Below are 19,984 nucleotides of genomic sequence, written 5' to 3'. Positions count from 1 at the left end.
CCCTTTCGGTAAAGAAGTTTTTCCTAGTACCCAGCCTAAACCTCCCCTGGCACAACTAACTTTTGCTTTATCTCATACTTGTTGCTGGCCTGGAGCAAGACTGACCCTTTTTTCCACTTCACTGGTGCACTGTATTTGGAGAACTCTGCATCAGGGGTAACTGTAGAACCTTCCTCAGCTTCCTGATTTTGGAGTTTTTTTTATCAAAGAGTGCTGGAATGGCTGGGACTACACACAGAGACACAAAGGCCAGCCACCATCACAGAATGTCCTTACAGTACAGATATTCTGGCATCACTGGATCCTGAATTTAGTGTGACAGCAAGCATGCCCTTCATGGGAAACACGTCCTCAAAGGATATTTCAAAAGATGATATTTCAAAAAAACTTCCAGTCTCCTTTTTATTTCAGTTGATCTTCTATCTCACAAAAAGACCCATTAACACTCTACTCGTAGCAGGGTGGATTTTGTTCTCTCTCTTTTTTCTTTTTCTTTTTTTTTTTTTTTTTTTTTTTTTTTTTTTGGGCATAGTGGCACATTACACCTATTTTTAAGACCCTAAGCATTAACCATATTTAGGTGCCCTGATTTCCCTGATTCCCTGATTTTCACCTGGAATTGAGTGCCCAGGTAAGTATGAGCACTTTGATTCTTGAGCACCATTTGTCCAGGTGGGAATACAAAGGACAGAGGTGCCTGAGAATCAGAAAGGTGTCATGCTAATTTTAGTTCCTGCCTTGGTTTTCTGAGTGACAAAAAAGAAGGCCTCGGGTCTAGACTTGTGGAAGCAGTTACTAAGCTTGGAACTACCAGACTTAACTTCTGAAAGCAAAAGGACTCAGATGCTTTACATCAGTAAAGCAGATCTGAAATCAAGGACAGTATAGCCTTCTTGCAAGTACTCAGCCAAGAAAGTGGAAAAAACTTCTTGTCTTAAAACAAAACAACCTACCTTTAACAGTTAAGGTTGCCGTTGTTTGCTCGTTTCCATTATCACATGTGTATTTGCCTGAGTCTTCTGGTTTTAAGTGATAAATCTTTAAAGTATGGATTGTTCCCTCTTGCCTGATTTCATATTTGGAGCTTGAGGAAATCACCTGGGCACCCTTCTTCCACTGCACTGCAACATTAGGCTGGGAGACCTCACAGTGGAAGGTGGCAGTTTCTTCTTCCTGCAATTCTGTGCTGTGTAATTTCTCCTTAAAGACTGGAGGTGGCACTGAAATTACAAATGCAGTAAAGGAACTTACAGTTTTATTTATTTTGTTTCTCTACAATTGTAAATTTACAGCTGAACAGTAAAGTATTAAAATATACTTTAACTTCTGTATAATATTCTGGGACATTAAAACAAGTGAATGGATTTCTGATGAAACCCACTCAGAAATATTTTTTGAAGTTACTGGAAGCACGGATCACAAACTTCAGAGATGCTTTGGTCAGTTCAGATGGGATGGGGACTTTGATCAGACCAACAGTTTCAAATAGGAAAGGAGAAAAATGTTTGACTGAGAATTTACTGAAAATAGTGTTTAGAGAAAGAAACACAGTCAGCTTCAGGACCCCAGAACTGGTGGTTTCTCCACTTTGGATCCATAGTGGTTACACCACAGAAGAGCACATTAGTACATCATGTGCACTTGGAATCACAAGCACCCTATTAACATGTGCTAACAAGAAGTGAACAGTGGCCTTAAATTTCCTATTAGCATACACAAAAACAAAACATCACCTGTTCTCACCAATCTTGTTTCTTCAGCACATCACAGGGCGCCTTACCTTTTACTGTGAGCTCTGCTGTAGACACGTGTGGTCCCACTCGGAAAGCGATAGTGCCAATGTCCTGCTCTGTCACCTTCCTTAATGTCAGCTTGTGGATCTTTCCCTTTTCCACCGAGATCTCATTCATTTCATTATTTTGCAGAGCAACATCCTGTAGCTTCCATTCAACATCCCTTGCATTCTCATGAGAAACCTGGCACTGAAAGGTGACATCATCCCCTTCGAATACCACCATGTCCTTTAGGCCACTCACAATGGTCACGTCAGGCTCTGCAAACAGCCCAGTCAGTAGTCAACACAAGAAAAACATGGATCAAATCACAGAATCAGAGAATAATACGGGCTGGAGGGGACATCTGGCACTCATCTGGTCCAATCAGAGCCAACTCACAGGAGATTGCTCAGAGCCTTGTCCAGCTGACCTCTAAATACCTCCAAGGACAAAGATATCAGAACCTCTTAAATTACCTTTCAAACTCTGCTGTTTGACTGCTTTCAGTGTATGTGGCAATATCTCTCAGTTAGTGGTTTTATTGCTTGCTCTGTCTCAGTGATGCACTGCATATTGATTTTTGTAATTATGTTTGAGACTGTAATTGGGTGAATAACGCTTGAATGCCAGATTCCAAATTCAGGATTTTGAAATTTGTTACATTTGCACTTAGATATCTTCACAGAATAGCATTAAAAAGTGATCCCTCTGCTGTCTTTTTGCAAACAGAAATACTCTGTGCTGATCCTTCATACTGGCTGGGTATCTGGATGGCATGGTGCTCTCAGCATGGCTTATTGGGTTAGTGGGAGCACAGGACATTTGTGCTTTGGTTTGCTTGAGTCCTGCTTCTAGGACAGTTGGACAACTGTAGATATGTGCAAAGATCACACACACACAGTTGGCAATACCTTGCTTGTACCCTGAACCTGATGGAGAATATTGAAAGGGATGCAGCGCAGTCTCCATCTGAGCAAATACAGCACATATTCATACAACTGAGGTCACTCTGCACGAAAAATGGTGCAGCTGGGCATAGCAGACAGAGCATCTATAATATGGATGAGCCTGTAGGGTGGTTGTTCCAGACTAGTGGTCCAACTTGAATGCAAGCTCTGTCTGCAATGACATCAAGGCCAGATGCAGCTGCCATGTGACTGGAAGCTAAGGATGGATGAACCATCTGTTCACTCACATGCACATGATGTCAACAAAATATTTCAAGCCCCGAATCAAAAATTTCAGCTGCCTTATCTTCTCCTGCCCACCAAGTGAATCTTTGCTTCTGTACATTCTTACACCATAAGATTTTATATTACTTCATGATGCCCTTCCTGCACTCTGTGTGCATTTATCACAATAATATCAACTATGTTGTAAAATCCTAGCATCTTAAAGTGAAAATCCCCTTGCCCCAGGAAATGTCTCTTGCCTTTCACAGTCAGTTTTGCAGAGGTCGTCTCGTCTCCAGCCTTGCAGGAATATTCGCCAGCATCACTGGGCTCCAGGTGGTGAACACGCAGCTCACGGACGGTGCCGTGCTGCCACATTTCGTACTTGGAACTGGAGTGAAGCAGGACTCCATCTTTCCTCCACTCCACTTCTGCTTTGCTTATGGAAATCTCACAGCGCAGCTTGGCTGTTCCTCCCACTTCCACTTCTTCATTCTTCAGCTGCTGCCTCAGCTGGGGCTTGATGGCTGCAAAGTGCAAAAGACAATTAACACATGAACATTGTCTTCAATGTACAAATGAATGCTCAGGTCTGGACAACTCAGCACAAGTCACCCAGGGTCTGGAGCTGCAGAACAAATTTGCATTATGTGGTTATATGATTATTATAACATTTTTTAATTTATTATTATTATTTTTAATTCTGTATATCTGGAGAAGGAGAGGCTCAGAAAATTGCATATAAAGCAAGCACAGGACTCACAGCTGAGGCAGAAGCTGCTTCCTGGGTCAGATCCAGCCCACAGGATATAGCTTGAAACGTTGTGGCTTAGATCAAAGCCACAAGTTCCACCTAACAGTCAGAGACAACCACAAACACTTCACAGATGACAATTAATCACAGACATTACTCCTGGTTTGTTTAAACACAGTGTTCTCAGGATCTTCATGGAAGGACATTATAAAAATTGAAAGCAGTAGATGTTTTAAAATGCTTTTAGTAAATGTCCTACAATTAGATATTGATCCAAGTGAACAAGCAATAAATGCTAAGTGCCAGAAATAAAGATCTATTAGAATTTCAACACCCCCATGATGCAGAGTTTTACCACTATCCACAGAATGGACCAAGGCACTGTGCTTTACAGGCTTAAATAGCCATTCTATAAATCCTGTCTCATACAATCATCTTTTCTGTATTCTGGTTTATGACTGGGCACCTCCTAAACCTTTTGTCTTTATCTTACTTTTTTGGGGGGGCTTATTCACCAACAAATAACAGAATACCATCTACACAATTCCACAAATCCCTTTGAACTTCTGTTCCACTGGGATGCAATGCTAACCATTCACTCTGAGGACTGCTGTGCTCTGCTGGTCTCCTGTATCACATGTATAATCAGAGGCATCTTCTGGTTCTACATTATGGATCACCAGTTCAGCTGTGCAACCACTTAATTTAATTTCATATTTGGCGCATGAGAAGAGCTCCATGGTGCCTTTCCTCCACTCCACAGTCGCATTTTCCTTTGTCAGCTCACACTGGAATTTCACTGCAGTTCCTTCTTCAACCTCCTTGTCCTTAAGCTCCCTTTTGAAAAGAACTGGTAGGGCTAAAGAAAAAAGAAAACAACAAGAATAGAAGCTTTTATTCAAGACAGAGTTAAGTCCTGAACAGCATAGATAAATGGACCTTGGGGAAACAAGATACTGTTTGCAACTGCTATATTCCTAGGCAGGATCCATGTTTTCTAATTTTCCTGGAGCTGGTAGCAGATCTTTCTGCATCAGAAGCAGCCATCTGCACTTATAACATTTCTTTCCTTTGCTACTTGACTCAAATCCTTCCCAGGGTTAAACTCCTTGAATGGATTTATCCTTCAGTTGAACTCGCAAAGATCTCAGGAGTAAATCAGTTGAAAACTCCGCGGACAGCCTTGACAGACCAGGAAGGTCATCGTAAATCTGATTCCAGGATTTGGAAGAAAATCTTTTTTGAAATACTCAAACCACATATCATGTGAAATGTCCAGAAGTTATGCTAAAACATTATTCTTTCTTTAATTTCTCTCCAGCTGTAAAGCCAAAAAGTATTTCTTCTTAGAACCCAAGACTTAAATGCAGCACTGGAAGAACAAAGTATCATCCTTTTCCATTCTTGAAAATGAAAATATTTATAAAGAAAAAAGAACATGTAGTTCAAAATCATCACGTTCAGAATGCTGCCTTGTGTTAGATGCAATCTACTGCTTTTTGAGTCAGCTCATACCACATACCTTTCACATTTAAAGATGCCTTTGTTTCCTGATCCCCAGTATCACAGCTGTATTCTCCTGTATCTTCTAATTTGAGATTATGTATTAAGAGCTCTACCAGGCATTCCCTTTGTCTCATTTCATACTTCTGGCTGGGCTGCAGCACCACTCCTCCTTTCTTCCATTCCACTGAGGCATTGGGTTTTGATAGCTCACAGCAGAAAGTAGCTGTACTTCCTTCCTCTGATTCCTTGTTTTGAAGGGGTTGCTTAAATGTGACAGGTAGTGCTGCAAAATTTGAGAGGGAAATGTTTTAAGAGTGTTTGAGTCCAAAAAGGATCCAATCCTACCATCATTCTGCAGAAACAGCCTGTTCTAACGATTCCACAATCCTTGGCCTGCAGCTCTCGTTCTTGGTAGCACCTTTCTTGAAGCATTATATGAACCAAGATCTGAGGACAGATGGTGAAGGTAGAAAAAGAGTGGTCCCCAGAACAGCCTGGTGTGCTGCCTGAAGTAGTCAGACTTTCCTGTGGATGTCTCTCTGTGCCAGCTAGGGATCTTTTATTCAAAAACCACCAAGACACAGTGGGACATGCTCTTTCCTACACGAACCCTTGTTCCTCAATAAAGGCCTGAGAGTTTGCAATATTGAGCTAAGAATATTCCTTCCTCCCCAACACGCCCCAAATAAAACTTCTACCAACATATAAAAGATTAAGTTAGCATTTAAAACACAAGAAGAGGCAGTGCATTAAGAGATGACATTAAAGCGATAAATGGAAGAAGGAATACAGATTTCAGGCTATATCTTGCTCAGATTGGTAGAAGGGGCTGAAGAAAACAGATGTGGCTGCAGGTGTTTGCACTCAGTTTGTACCTGAGGCTGGAAGCCTCAAGTAATAATACAGCACATTCATGTTAAAAAAAAATATTTATCCACCAGTTGTTGCATCTCTTATCAGCTCAATCAGGCATTACTCCCAGTTATGCATCTCTCATGCCTAGTGAAGCAATCAACAACCAAAAGAATCAGCCTGCCTAGCTTAGCTTCTGTTACCTGTTTCCCAAATTCCCATGCTTCCTGCACTCATAGGGCAGAGGGGTTCATCGCATTTTGACATCACGACACCTTTAAATTGCTTTGATGATGACAAATCACTCCAGATACTGAAAGCAGAACCTTTCTACCCTGACTAAGGGTCAGACTCAAGTAGAATAGGTAAACTGGCACGGGCCAGCAGCAAAACAGATAAATATCCTTACAGAATACTAAGAGATGCTCCTTTCACTTCATCTCTATTGAGCCAAGGGTCAGTACTCTGCCTACCATGTACGGTTACTGCAGCTGTTGTCTGCTGATGTCCAGAGTCGCAGGTATACTCTCCTGAATCATCCAGTTCTAAGTCATAAATGACCAGTTCAGCAGTGGAGCCCTGCTGCTTCATTTCATATTTCAAACCAGGGTAGAGAGTAATATCGCCTCTCCTCCACTCCACTGGAGCCTTGGGTTTGGTAAGCTCACACCTCAGTGTTGCCATACCACCTTCTTCTGCCTCGGTATTCTGAAGCTCTTGTTTAAAAAGTGCTGGTAGGGCTATAAAATAGAAACATAACTTGCAACATACTGCAGTTGGGGTTTGGGAAAGAGAAAGTAGAAAGAAAATGGAAACACCAAAAGATCTTATATGCAGATGGCTCTAAATCTCAGTGCTGTAGATTTAAAGTACAAAGCTATTTCCCCATGGGAGGTAAAAGGAATATCTGCAGAACAAGAAAAAATTGATTTCAAGAAGTTACATTTGCCAAAAAAGGTATACTAACTTAATCCAATCCATGACTGAAAAATAGCAGAATATGTTTCCCACTATAAAAATAGCCAACATGTTGTTCTGATTGCTGAAGATGTGTCCTGAAGACCAGCAGGACTTCTAAAAGTTCAGATTCCCTTTTAGGGCAGGCCACTTGTAGGAGAGATATTACAACTACCCTGAAAGTAAGAGACTGAGAAAATGCATTTAGCTCTGCACTGCAATTCCCGTTTTCTACCTGCTCACTCTGTCAGGCTGCATGGACCATGCTATTACACACCTTACTTATGAATCATAGCCAAGTCTTCTCCAAGAGCCAAGTGACAATAAAACACAGCTTTTGTATCCAGGAAAAAAAAATATTTATATACATATATTTATATATATATGGAGTGTTTGTTTGTTTTACCATTGACTGTCAAAGTGGCTGTTGTCTGCTGATCTCCACACACACATGTATAATCTCCAGTGTCCTCTACATCCAGCTCATGGATAATCAGCTTTGCAACAGCACCATCTTGTCTCATTTTATATTTGCTGCTTGCTTTGAGCACCTCCTGCCCTTTCTTCCACTCCACCACAGCAGGTTTAGTCAGCTCACAGTGCAGCGTAACTGTCCCACTTTCTTCAGCTTCTAGGTCCTTCAGGTCTGTTTTGAATTCTGGAGGCAGTGCTGGAGAGTAAAAAGAATTACCACATACGGAGTGAATATTACTAAAAAAAAACCACTGAAGTCCATTGGGAAAGGATGCGTGGTGCATTACTAAACCCTGATCCAGGCCAGTGGAACACAATGGGAAAATCTCCCCCAGCTTCCCTGGACACTGCATCAGGGCAAGGACAGTGAGAAGAACCAGCACAGAGGAGGAGGAGAAATGCCAACAGGAAACTATTTTCCATATTCCAACAGTAGGAAGAAGCACATAAGCTACATCCAAAGGAACACAAAAGCCCAAGCAAACAGAGAAGGAATGGGAAGAGGCCACAGCAACAGAGACTTGGGTAGGTCTAAGGTCTGGAGAACCTCAGTCCCAAGGATTACTTTACCATGCACTGTTAAGGCAGCTGTAGTGGTCTCATCTCCACACACACAGGTATAATCTCCAGCATCATTCAAGTCTAAATCGTGAACTACCAGCTCCACGACACAGCCTTCCTGGCTCATGCTGTACTTGTTGCCTGAGGTGAGGATGCGATGGCCCTTTTTCCACTGGACAGGGGCAGATGCCTTGCTGAGCTCACAGTGCAAAGTGGCTGTTCCACCTTCTACTGCTTCCTTGTTGGACAGTTCCTCTTGGAAAAATGGAGGCACAGCTGAAGGATGCAGGTTAAACATATTACAAACTGAGGATATCTCCTGGGGTGGGTGGGAGTAGAAAGTGACAGGGTACAGTTGTGAAGGTTATGGAGGGGCAGAGCATCAGCAACAAAGAGAGGAAAGAGAAAGGAAAACATCCTACTGGGAATATATACCTTAATCATTTTGGTTTGTGCTGGCTTCCTACTAGCAGAATTGCACTGTCATCAAGAGATTTACACCTGCTTTCTACCAGTTTCCATATAAGAACCAAGATCATCATCTGTGAGCTCCTTAGTTCACACATGTGATAGTGTCTTTCACAAAATTCAAGCCTTTGTAATGTCTTTTCCTTCTTACAGAGCAGTTCCATGGAGCTCTAATTGTTGGCACAACTCCTTCCTCATCATTGTTCCTTCTTCCTTGAGGTGCCCTTGAAAAGATTCAGCCAGGGCTCACAGATGCTTCTTGACCCCAGAGAAAATCTCCAAATGCTGAATCCCAAGCCTGTACTCCTGCTTCAGAGCATACTTTCCCCATTTGTTTAATTCTAGTAACCACTGCAAGTTATGTCCTTGAAATTAATTTTGTGAACTTCACATATGTGGTTCTATTAACTAGGAGAGATAACAGGATATTCCACCTGTTGGACACAAGGTTGGATATCTCAGATCTTAAATTTAATGGCTCACACCACAGTCGTGAAGCTAAATTAAAACTTCCCACCCAGAAAACCAGACTCACAGTGCTAACCTATCTCTGTGCATTAGGACAGCTGTTATGGGCACAAAACCCAATATAAACATACCTCAGCACAGAAGAGATAACTAACACAGCCTTATTCTGGATACTGCTTATTATACCTACATTCAAATGCTAGGCATTGAGAATGCCAGAAAGGAAAGGGAAAGAAAAAGAAGAATTGTGTTTTAGGAAACAAGGGCAGGAAAGGAAAGATAAAAGAACAGTGGTTTTATATGCTAGGAAAGGAATACCAGAAGGGAAAGATAAAAGGACAGCAGGTTTGTGATCGAGGAAAGGAAAAGACAAAAGGATGACAGAGAAGAATATAGAGTGGTATTTTCTAATCAAAGGTCACCAAAGACAGGCAATGCTATTTTAAATAAATGGAAATTTAACTGATAAGGTTGAACAAACAGACATGGAAAATCGAACACCTGCTAGCAGAGGATAAACATTTCTAGTTAGGAAATAGGGGGGTCAGGATAGTTTTACCCTGTACTGTTAAGACAGCTGTGGTCTGGTGCTCTCCGCACACACAGGTGTAGTCTCCTGCATCTTCCTCAGCTATTTCATGAATCACCAGCTCTGCCCGGGTCCCTTCCTGCCTCATTTTGTATTTCTTGCTCATTTTGAGAATCCTCTGGTCCTTCTGCCACTCCACTGGAGCAGCCTTGGTGAGCTCGCAGTGCAGGGTGACATCTCCACCTTCTTCTGCTTCCTTGTTCTTTAGCTCTTCCTTAAAGAGTGGTGGCAGAGCTGAAGGATGCAACACGGACAAATGGTCATCAGAAAACCAGAACTGAAAGACTAATTTTTTTTCCATGCTTTGGATTATTTCCCTTTACACCTCCCTTTTTCAGCCTATTCTAAACTTTAGCTATAGCCTAGTTCAGAAATCCTGAAAGCATCCTTCTTCAGGCAGAGTAAGTTATCCTTACTATAGATAAGAGATCTTATCTAATCTTATCTATAACAGTCAATGACCTGACTGTTGTTTGTCATGGTGAAAAAACAATACTGAAAGTGTCAACAGCACTCACGAGTAACACTACTGGGTGCAGTATGTGGAGGCTAGTAGAAGAATGTTGTTATTTTCTGTTTTGTTTTTATTGAAAATTTATAGCCCCATCTCCACGAAAGCAGACAGAGTTCAAAAGAAAACTGCTTTTAGTTTTAAATTGAAATTTGAAGGGTCATTACACATAAATGGAGAATTTCAAGTTCTCACTAATCCTCATTTTGAAAATTGAAAACCAAAGATTGAAAAAACTTCAGGAAAACAAATTCTTTTCATTTACCCACAAATGTGCCTCATGCACAACTACTGTTAGCTGTGCAGTATACAAAGAGCACTTCTAGAACATGTCAGAAACATCCATCATTCAGGAAAGCTCAGTGAAGAATCAGGAGTTTTTGGAAAAAGCTGTAGGGGACAGAACTGGATCTGTGATAGATTAACTTCCTCAAAGACAAGGGCTGTTACTCCATTAAAATAGATACTCATTAAGGACAAGAGAGCTGAATATCAGGCAATGAGATTATTAAGATAACACAAGGATGTATTTCTGTATTGGTCTGTTGGAAGCTAGTAGGATAAAGAAGGGGATAACTGCTGATAACCTGTCTGTGTTACTGTGTTTTTTTGGTCCCTAACTGTCAAAGTAGTCCTTACTCTGCTGATCCCCACACAGAAGTGCAGACCCCTGCATCCTTCAAACCTAGGTCGGGGTACTGACTCTGAACTCTTATCTCTTTCTGCATGCCTTAAAGATTGAGGTACTCTTCCTTCCACTGCCCAGGAGCAGTGGTGGACAGGTCACACAGCAGCAAGATTTCTCCTTCATGAAGGATGTTTCCTCATCCTTCACTTCTCTGAGCAGTTCTGTAGAGCAGGGGGCCTGACAGACCCCTGTCTGCACGTTTTGGAAAAGACTGAAGCTGGCTGAAGTGAACTGTGGATGTGAGGGGTAAAAAAGAGCTGGAAAATGTAAATGTACAAGAAAAGGGATCTTGAACAGAAAGAAATATCTCATTCTCCTTTTAAAGGGAAGCAAATTTGACCCCAAATTTGCCCTGAGCTATTCTTTTCTCAGAAAAAAAAAAGAAAAAAGAAAAAAGAAAAAAGAAAAAAGAAAAAAGAAAAAAGAAAAAAAAAAAAAGTTATTGACCCAAAGCAGAAACAGCCAAATTTCAGAATGATGACTATCTATAATGCTATTTATTAATTTTAGTAATGACTTTTTACCATGAACTGTTAAGGTTGCTGTTGTCTTCTGGTCACCACAAACACAGGTGTAATCTCCAGCATCTTTTACATCTAGGTCACGAATGACCAACTCAGCAGTGGTGCCATGCTGACTTATTTGGTATTTGTCACTTGCTTTTAGCACTTTGGACCCTATTTTCCACTGCACTGGAGCTTCTTTGCTTAATTCACAATGCAGAGAGACTGATGCTCCTTCCAAGACTTCTTCATTTTTGAGTTCTTCCTTGAAAACCACTGGCAAGGCTGGGAATGGAAAGTCAATAGACAATGTATTTAAACTAAGACCTCTGCATTTGTGATCAGCATAATGAATTATTAATTCAAGTTTAAATCTGTCCAAGTCAGATACTTTAGCTGTTGGGGTTACCACTACAATGACTTGGAAAACTAAATCCACCAGTGACAGAGAGAAAAGAAGTGCTCAGCTGAAAGGCCAAAGTGCAGTACATCAAAGGATGGATTCAAAATGCAACTTAAAGAACATACGACACAGTTACCCTCCATGGGAGCAGAACATCTCAGTCTAACAGGATCATTTTCTAGGCACTGTGACCTTAAATATGCAGCATAGACATCAGTCTGCAAGATGAAATAGTCATTTCCTCAGCTTCCTTTTCAGGAATATCTGATAAAATTAAGAGGCCAGAACAAAAAGTTCTAATTTTCCAAATGCAAATTAATTCCTAGGAAAAAGCCTAAAGCTGAGAGGTGAACACTTCATACAGCAGCAGGATGCTGCAAAGAAACAAATAATGGACACTCATCTGCAAGATGAATTTACCATTCACTGTCAGAGAAGCAGTGGTGTGTTGGTCTCCACACACACAGGTGTAATCTCCTGCATCCTGAAGATCTAGCTCACGAATTTCCAGCTCAGCAAGGACATCATCCTGCCGCATGATGTATTTTTCACTTGCTCTGAGTATTTTGTTTCCTTTCTTCCATGACACAGATGCAGCCTTGGTCAGCGCACAGCGCAGAGTGGCTGTTTGGCTCTCCATGGCCTGCAGGTTCTTCAGTTCATCTTTGAAAAGCGCAGGCAGGGCTGAAGGTCACAAAATGGACACAGGACATTAAAATGACATGTCACACAGATGATGGGAGGGACGAGGAGGTACAGAAACAGAGAACATTTTAGTGTGGAAAGAGGTTCCTTTCCTTGTAATCCTAGGACTTTAGATAAAGCAACAGATGGAAAAGTAGCCTGGATGCAACCAGATCTTAAATACAGCTTACAAATTCATAAAAATTCAGCCACAGGTGAACACACAACAAATAGTGATGAGCTGGTAAAGAAATACACAATGGTACAGATATACAGATACAGGGTTTTTTACCATTCACTATCAAGGCAGCTGTTGTCTTCTGTTCTCCACACACACAAGTGTATTCTCCAGCATCTTTCAGTTCTACATCATGGACAAGCAGCTTCATTACTGTGCCCTCCTGTCTCATTTTGTATTTGTCGCTGGCTTTGATCAAAGTGCTTCCCTTTCTCCACTCTGCCTGAGCAACTTTGGTCAGCTCGCAGCGCAGAGTGGCTGTTCGACCTTCTGTTACTTCCTCATCCTTCAGGCCTTCCTTGATGCGTGCAGGCAGTGCTGAGGATGCAATGACAGAAGGTTAAAATGGAGCCGCAAACGCAGCCTCCAGATGAGGAGCAGAGCTGCAAAAGAGAAAAGCTAGAGCAACAGCAGCGAGATGTCTTAGGGCCTGGTCTCTTCTGTTTCATAAGGGATCAGGTCCTGAAGCCACCTTGTATGGGGTGTAGGCTTTCCCCTTAAATCATAAAATGAAAATTAATTACCAGGACAAGCAATGTCAGACAAGAACAATGCAGAAAAAAACAATGTACATGGGAAAAAAAATAATGAATCAAAAGCTTGACAATGAAGACATCTAGATGAAAATGGTTATTACCGTGTACTGCTAAGGAAGCTGTGGACTGCTTATCCCCACACACACAGGTGTAATCACCAGCATCACTCTCATCTAGGTTATGGATCACCAGTTCTGCAGTGGCATCCTTCTGCCTCATTTTGTATTTCTCACTAGGTTTGAGTACTCTGTGCCCCTTTTTCCATTCCACTGGGGCAGTCTTGGTCAGCTCACAGCGCAGAGTGACTACTTCACCCTCAGTGGCTTCCTCATCTCTTAACTCTTCTTTGAAGAGAGCAGGAAGGGCTGAGAAACAAAGGAGCAAACATTTTCATGACATGCAACTCTTGGCCACCAAAAAATAAAAATTAACCTGATGTTTACCGCTATCTGTCCATGCTTCATTATTGACATGAGAACCATTGCACAGAAGGAAGATACCAAATTGTATTACAGCCACAAACAGCAGGAATGGGAAGACTTCATGTATGGCCAAAACTATAATTTCCTTAGTATAATTCAGCCCGGGAGATCTATATAGGAGGTTATACCAACATTAGGAAAAAAAGCTAAAGGAAAAAATGGAAAGGTTTGTGCACTAAGGATGCCTACAGACTTAGCTTGAAAGTTAGAATGAGGCTGAAGGGCAAAATCACAGACATATAGAAAGGTCTTGGGTAACAATAAAAAGGAAAAAGAAGTAGGATGCCTCCATTGTGAATATCTTCTGTAAGATCATCACACCAGGAGGTTCAGGAATATCATAACACCCACCTCTTTTGGAACAATCAATGGAATCATTTAAAGGATAAGATTGGATGGTGATGTGATAGTAAAATATACTGTGGAAGTAGTAGGATGGGATGATGCCTACTAAGTCTTTGGAAAGGGATGGGGACCACTTTTGGATAAAGAATGTATATATGAAAGAAAATAAGAGGAGGATCTCCAAGTCCTGACTCCAACCATAAAGAAATAAATATTTGGGAATACAGATGTAGAGGATAATGAGGCAGCCACCAATATGAAGCAGGAGAGCTCATGGATTTTAGAACAGGCAATGATGGAGCAAAGAAAGGGGAAATTATGTGTGAACTAAGGCAAGCTTCAGTAATTTAAGAACTGTTAATTATGACCAAGTAGAGGCAAATTTAAAGGACAGGGTTTAGGAGAGCAGAAAGCTTTTTGGAAAAACAATATTAAGGGCATAATTACAAAGACTATGCAACTACAAGTACCATCAGGGACAGCCTGCCTAAATCATTAATTCTTCAATGTCCTGAAAGTCAGGAGAGCTGTAAAATATGAGTGGTTTAGATCACTGTAAAAGAAATACTACAGAATATAGAGGCAAAATCAGAAAGGTCAGGTTCCCTGCATGTCTCACGAGGGTCAAGGGTAGTTCCCCGTTCCTGAGCTCTGGCACGTCATGGACAGAGACCAATATGAAAGAAGGACTGAAAGTTAAGCTGAAAAATGATGCTGATATCAAATGTCTCCAAACACAGATGTACATTCTGTGTAGTTGTATCCAGCAACTGACTGGTATCCTCTGCTCGCCTTGTGGTACTTTCTTGTATCAGAATATTGTCATGCAAATCCTAGAAAATATGGCCAGCTTGTACTAGAAAGAAACAGAAATAATACAATGATATTCCATAAGTAGATTAGAAGGAAGAAAAACAACAAGATACAAGTTGGTCTACCTCTCTTTCAGGAATGTAAGTTGATAGTTGATGACACAGAGAAAACTGAAGTGTTTACCTCCTTTTTCTTTTTTAATATTAAAGGTTAATGATAGCTAAGAAAGTAATAGAAACTCTGACTGAGATAGGGAAAAAACGGATTAGAGAACATTTAAATAAACTTGATATTCTCAAAAGCACCTTGGTGTGATGACGTGTCCTGAAATGCTTAAGGAACAAGCTGAACCAGTATCAGACATAAACAGTTGCACTGGAGAAATCAAAGAGAATGGGAGATGTTCCAGAAGTACAGAAAATTAGAAATTCAGAGGTGGAAAATGTCTCACTGACTGAAATACAGGCACTTAATTCTCACAATGTAAACCAAGAGTCTAAGCTCCCTGGACATATCCAGACAAAGTCAGTGGAGCCAGTGGATCTATCTGCTATCCATCTATCGGTAAACATCTGCTACAAGGTAAGCTGGATGTCTCCCTGACTTCCTCTGACTGTGTTGACTAGATCTCCATTGGCAACAACAATAATTTAGGAATACTCACCAGTCTTACTCAGTGAGCTGAATTTCACCCACAGTGCTTGTCTTGAAAAAAGACAGGACAGGGAGAGGCAGAGAGAGGATCCAAAGAATAATGGACATTTTAGGTTAACTTTAATTCTCTGAAAAAAATATTGTAGCAATACACTCGTATTTGCCAAGAGCTATTCTCTTCATGAAGGAGAGGACCAGTGTAATTTTTCTTTAGTTAAATTAGTAAGTTTCACTGATTGAAACAGTGTATGTTGTACACCTTGATTTTATTAAAGCTCTTATCCTGAGATAATTCTAAGGAGGAAGCACTATCAGTTGGAAAACCAGTCAAAAAAAATCAACTAGGATTTACAGTCACAATGAAAGAACAAGTTGAGCAGAGTACTTCAATACTCTGGAGTCTAGTAGCATTCAGCATTTTCATTAGTGACTCAGACAATAAAATGTAGAGCAGTTTTACTAATTTGGCAGGTGATCTCAAGCTGGGAAGGGAGAGAAAATGAAAGGACTTCGTTAAACAGGATTAGGAATAAGATCCTCATGAAGCAGTGGGGAAAAAAATAGGCTGCAATTCAGCAAAAGCAGGTGCAAAATACTGAATTTAGGAGCAAATAATCAGCCACACCACTACAAGATAGGGAACAATAGGCAGCAGATCTGCAGAGAGAGGTTTGAGGTTACAAGAGATCACAGCACAAACACAAGTCAAGAAACGCAATTCTGATGTGAATAAAGGAATCATCGTAATAGGATGTATAACATGGAGTCTCATATGCAAGACACATCAAGTCCTTCCATTCTACTCCAGTCTGGAAAGCCTCAGATGGAGCGCTTTAGTCCACTTTTGGCCACCACAGTTTTAGAAAGATGTGGATTAACTGAAGATGGTCCAGAAAGTAACAAAGATGAGCCAAAGTCTAGAAAACATGACCTGCGAAGAAAGAGTGAAAGGAATGAAGTTGCTTAGTCCAGAAAAGAGAATACAGGAGGAGACATGAGAAAAATTTTCAAATCTGTAAAGTCACAGAAAGAAAATAATATTTCTCCCTGTCCACAGGACATGGGAAAAGAAGTAAGGATATAAGACAGCTCAAGAAAGATTTTTGTTGGCATTCAGAAGAACTTTCTATCAGTAATGACAGCTAGGCAGTGGAATGAGTGCCCAGGGGAACTGCAGATTATTTACCATTAGAGTTTTCAAGTGCAGGCTAGATAGGGATGATGACATGAGGCTTAAGGATGGACTAGATGACCTGTAGATGTTCTTTGCAATTCTGTTTTTCACAGCTAAATTGGAAGTGTAAGATTAAACCCATCCTTGCGTTACAGTTAAATATCAAGATGAAAAAGTCTGGGCACCGAAGCAAAGAAATCAACTCATACTGATTTTTAAAGTGAGAAAAATGGCTGAAACTACTTGCTACTCTCCTACATTACTTGTGGAAATAAAGTTCTCCTCTTTCAAAGAAAGTTTACAGATGAATTTGACTGGGGACTGTGAAGCATTCACATTTCATAATGCTGAGTATTCTGCAATAACAGAATACAAATCTACATGACTGTCAGTCATAGCTATATAAAAAAGTTGCATTAAATCGAGTTTTGTTTGCACTATTCATAATAACCTGTGAAATCCTAATGTGACTTGAAATCTAAGATCACTCTTTTTTAAGAAGTACAAATCTGCCTGCTACTCCATCTCTCTAGGTCCAAGTCAAAAGTATGTAAACAAGAACAAAAAATGTAAGCATGTGGAATTCTTCAGCCTTCAGTGTGAAACAAATCAATACAGCCATGCACCAAAAAGAGCAGAGAGAAGAAAATGGGTAAAACGTTAGTAAAATTCATGGAACCATAATTCTAGTTAGAATTAGATACAAATCACAATAAATGAAAATAAATAAATAATAAATAAATAAATAAATAAATAAATGCATTACAGACAGAATTAATGATGTCAAGATTAGAGAAAGAACTCAGTGTGTGTCAGTATTGAGGCTTCCAGAGGAAGACAGGAGAAACACCACACAAAAGTATAATTTCTAATTTCTGTGTTTGTGTGTTTTTGTTTTGTTTTTCTTTTACCGTGCACTGTTAATGCTGCAGTAGTCTTCTCATCTCCACAGACACAGGTATACTCCCCAGCGTCCTTGACTTCTAAAGCATGGATCAGTAGTTGTGCTGTGGTACCTTCCTGTCTCATAGTATATTTTTCACTTGATTTGAGCACTTTGTGTTTCTTTTTCCACTCCACAGAGGCAGCCCTAGATAGCTCACATTGTAGTGTGGCTGTTCCACCTTCTGTGGCTTCCTCATTCTTCATCTCTTCCTTGAAGCGTGCAGGCAAGGCTGAGGAGTTCAAAATGAGAAGAATGTATGACCATAGTAGCTATCCAAGTGACTACTTATCTGTGGTGTGTGGACCACATATGACAAGTAAAACCTTCCCTAATCAAACTAGAACTGATAATCCCTTTGAGAAACATATGATGGTGACTCTGGGAAGTTGGAGAACACCTTGTTCATAAGGCAGAGCTTTTTACTATGACATGGTCTATGGCATGAAATGGAGAAACGTATCAGTCAATTTCTTCAGACTCTGCAAGACTGAGTCCTGCCTTACTTTGGGTACAGCTAGCACAATGGAACACAAAGCCTAACTGCAGTGTCTAAGATCTATTGCAGTGCAAATCATTACTGAAAAAGTTCATAAATGAAACCATATCTGAGGCATCAATCTCAGTTTTCCATGAGATTTATCCTCAGATAATGATCTAGAACTTGACATGATCAGAATTAGAATTAGAATTAGATCAAGTTCTGATCTAGTAATCAGAACTTGACAGTGAAATTATTCTCAAAAAATGTTTAACACCACATTGAAAACTATCAAAAATAACTCATCACCAAATTCTAATACTGTCAGCTTTGGGATTGTAATGTTTTATCAACCAACATCAGAATAACATGACTTTTCTTTTTTAGCAACTACTGCTGCACATGAGCATCAAAAAGTGATGTGGAACCTAGATGAATAACTGAATTTTTTGCAAGAAATGCCTGACCTTTTCGTGGTGTTGACCACTGTATTCAGGGCTTTATGCCTATGTCCAACCATACGTAGCTAAATTCATGAGTACGTCTGCAATTTCTAGGCTGATCCTATCATGTTTTTAAGAAACAGCTGGTCGAAATAATCTACTTCATTAGTTATATGAGTTTTTTACCATTCACTTTTACGGCAGCTGTAGTTTTCTGATCTCCGTAACAGCATGTGTAATCTCCAGCATCTGTCAGATCTAAGTCACGGATCATCAGCTCAGCAATTATGCCCTCACATCTTATGGAGAACTTGTCATCTGGCTCTAGGACTCTGTCTCCTTTCCTCCATTCCACAGAGGCTGCAGGCTTGTTCAGTTCACAGCACAAAGTGACTGTACCATTTTCTGTGGCTTCCACATTCTTCAATTCTTTTTTAAAATGCGGAGGAAGGGCTGAAGATCACAGGTGAAGAGAGAGCACTTTAAAAGTGAGGAAATACTGCATCTTGTCTGCTCCACTGGATTAAAACCCTTTAATCTCTAAAAGTTTTGATTTAAATATACAGCACCCAAGAGACAAACAACAACAATTTTAGGGGCATCCGTGCCTTATTCTTTGTGACATACTCCTTTCAGCATGTATAAACTGAACTGGAAATCAGGATTGCAGAACTATGACTTCAGTACTGGGACGTATGTTTTAAAGGCATTTTAAGATATAAACAACAGAAAGCTGGCCCCAAGCTTTACATGAAATTGCACAGCTCTGTCTTAAGATCAGATGAACAATCAAAAGGAATGCTATGTTAATTAGAATTCCAGGCTGCAATGCATCTTCCTCACCTATCTCTCTCAACTGTTATCATAACAGAGCACCTTCCAATTCTATTCAAGAAAAAGAAGAGAAATCTCTGTGATAAGCCTAGAAAACAATTAATGGAAATACTGAAAGTGCTATTCATGACCAAGGTCATCATTATCTGCTTCCAAACTCAATTAACATGATAGAACACAGACAGAAAAGACTGTGTGATGCTATTTATCATTCCCAAGTGACAGACTTTCAGTAAAAGATATTTGCAGTGGTTGACACAGCTGTCATAAAAATTTAAATAGATGGAATCAAGACTTGTTTGTGATCCTACATGAGTGCACAGATGACAAAAAAAAAATCCCTATTAAATTTATGTATTTTACCATGCACTGTCAGGGATGCAGTAGTTGTCTTCTCTCCGCACACACACGTGTAATCTCCCGCATCTTGTTCCTCCAGGTTATGGATTGTCAGCTCAGCAATGGTATCCTTCAGCCTCATTTTGTGCTTGTCACTAGGCTTGAGAACCTCTTGCCCTTTCTTCCACTCCACCGGAGTGGGTTTGGTTAGCTCACACTGCAGAATAGCTGTCCCGCTTTCTGTGGCTTCCATATTGGTGAGCTCTTTTTTGAACAGTGTAGGCAAAGCTAAGGAATGTAATATAAACAGAGTTCATCAAAATCATTGACTGGACCT

General features: G+C 40.4%; 1 protein-coding gene across 1 annotated transcript in view; it reads right to left on the bottom strand.

Moving 5' to 3' along the window:
* Positions 1-19,984, bottom strand: part of OBSCN (obscurin, cytoskeletal calmodulin and titin-interacting RhoGEF) — a 175,207-nt gene that overhangs the window by 83,459 nt on the left and 71,764 nt on the right. Inside the window, exons 45-60 of the mRNA XM_032182181.1 lie at positions 19,672-19,935; positions 18,661-18,927; positions 17,519-17,782; positions 13,241-13,504; positions 12,658-12,921; positions 12,102-12,365; positions 11,300-11,563; positions 9,547-9,810; positions 8,061-8,327; positions 7,423-7,686; positions 6,533-6,799; positions 5,224-5,490; positions 4,294-4,560; positions 3,208-3,474; positions 1,781-2,053; positions 954-1,220 (exon numbers count right to left, since the gene is read on the bottom strand). Coding sequence (XP_032038072.1) covers positions 954-1,220; positions 1,781-2,053; positions 3,208-3,474; positions 4,294-4,560; positions 5,224-5,490; positions 6,533-6,799; positions 7,423-7,686; positions 8,061-8,327; positions 9,547-9,810; positions 11,300-11,563; positions 12,102-12,365; positions 12,658-12,921; positions 13,241-13,504; positions 17,519-17,782; positions 18,661-18,927; positions 19,672-19,935 — 4,254 coding nt within the window. The remainder of the gene's footprint in view (positions 1-953; positions 1,221-1,780; positions 2,054-3,207; positions 3,475-4,293; positions 4,561-5,223; positions 5,491-6,532; positions 6,800-7,422; positions 7,687-8,060; positions 8,328-9,546; positions 9,811-11,299; positions 11,564-12,101; positions 12,366-12,657; positions 12,922-13,240; positions 13,505-17,518; positions 17,783-18,660; positions 18,928-19,671; positions 19,936-19,984) is intronic.

Source organism: Aythya fuligula, chromosome 2 (assembly GCF_009819795.1).
Source record: "Aythya fuligula isolate bAytFul2 chromosome 2, bAytFul2.pri, whole genome shotgun sequence".
Classification (NCBI taxonomy): Eukaryota; Metazoa; Chordata; class Aves; order Anseriformes; family Anatidae; genus Aythya; species Aythya fuligula.
Note: the sequence above shows the minus strand (reverse complement) of the source record. Positions and strands in the feature narration are given on the sequence as shown.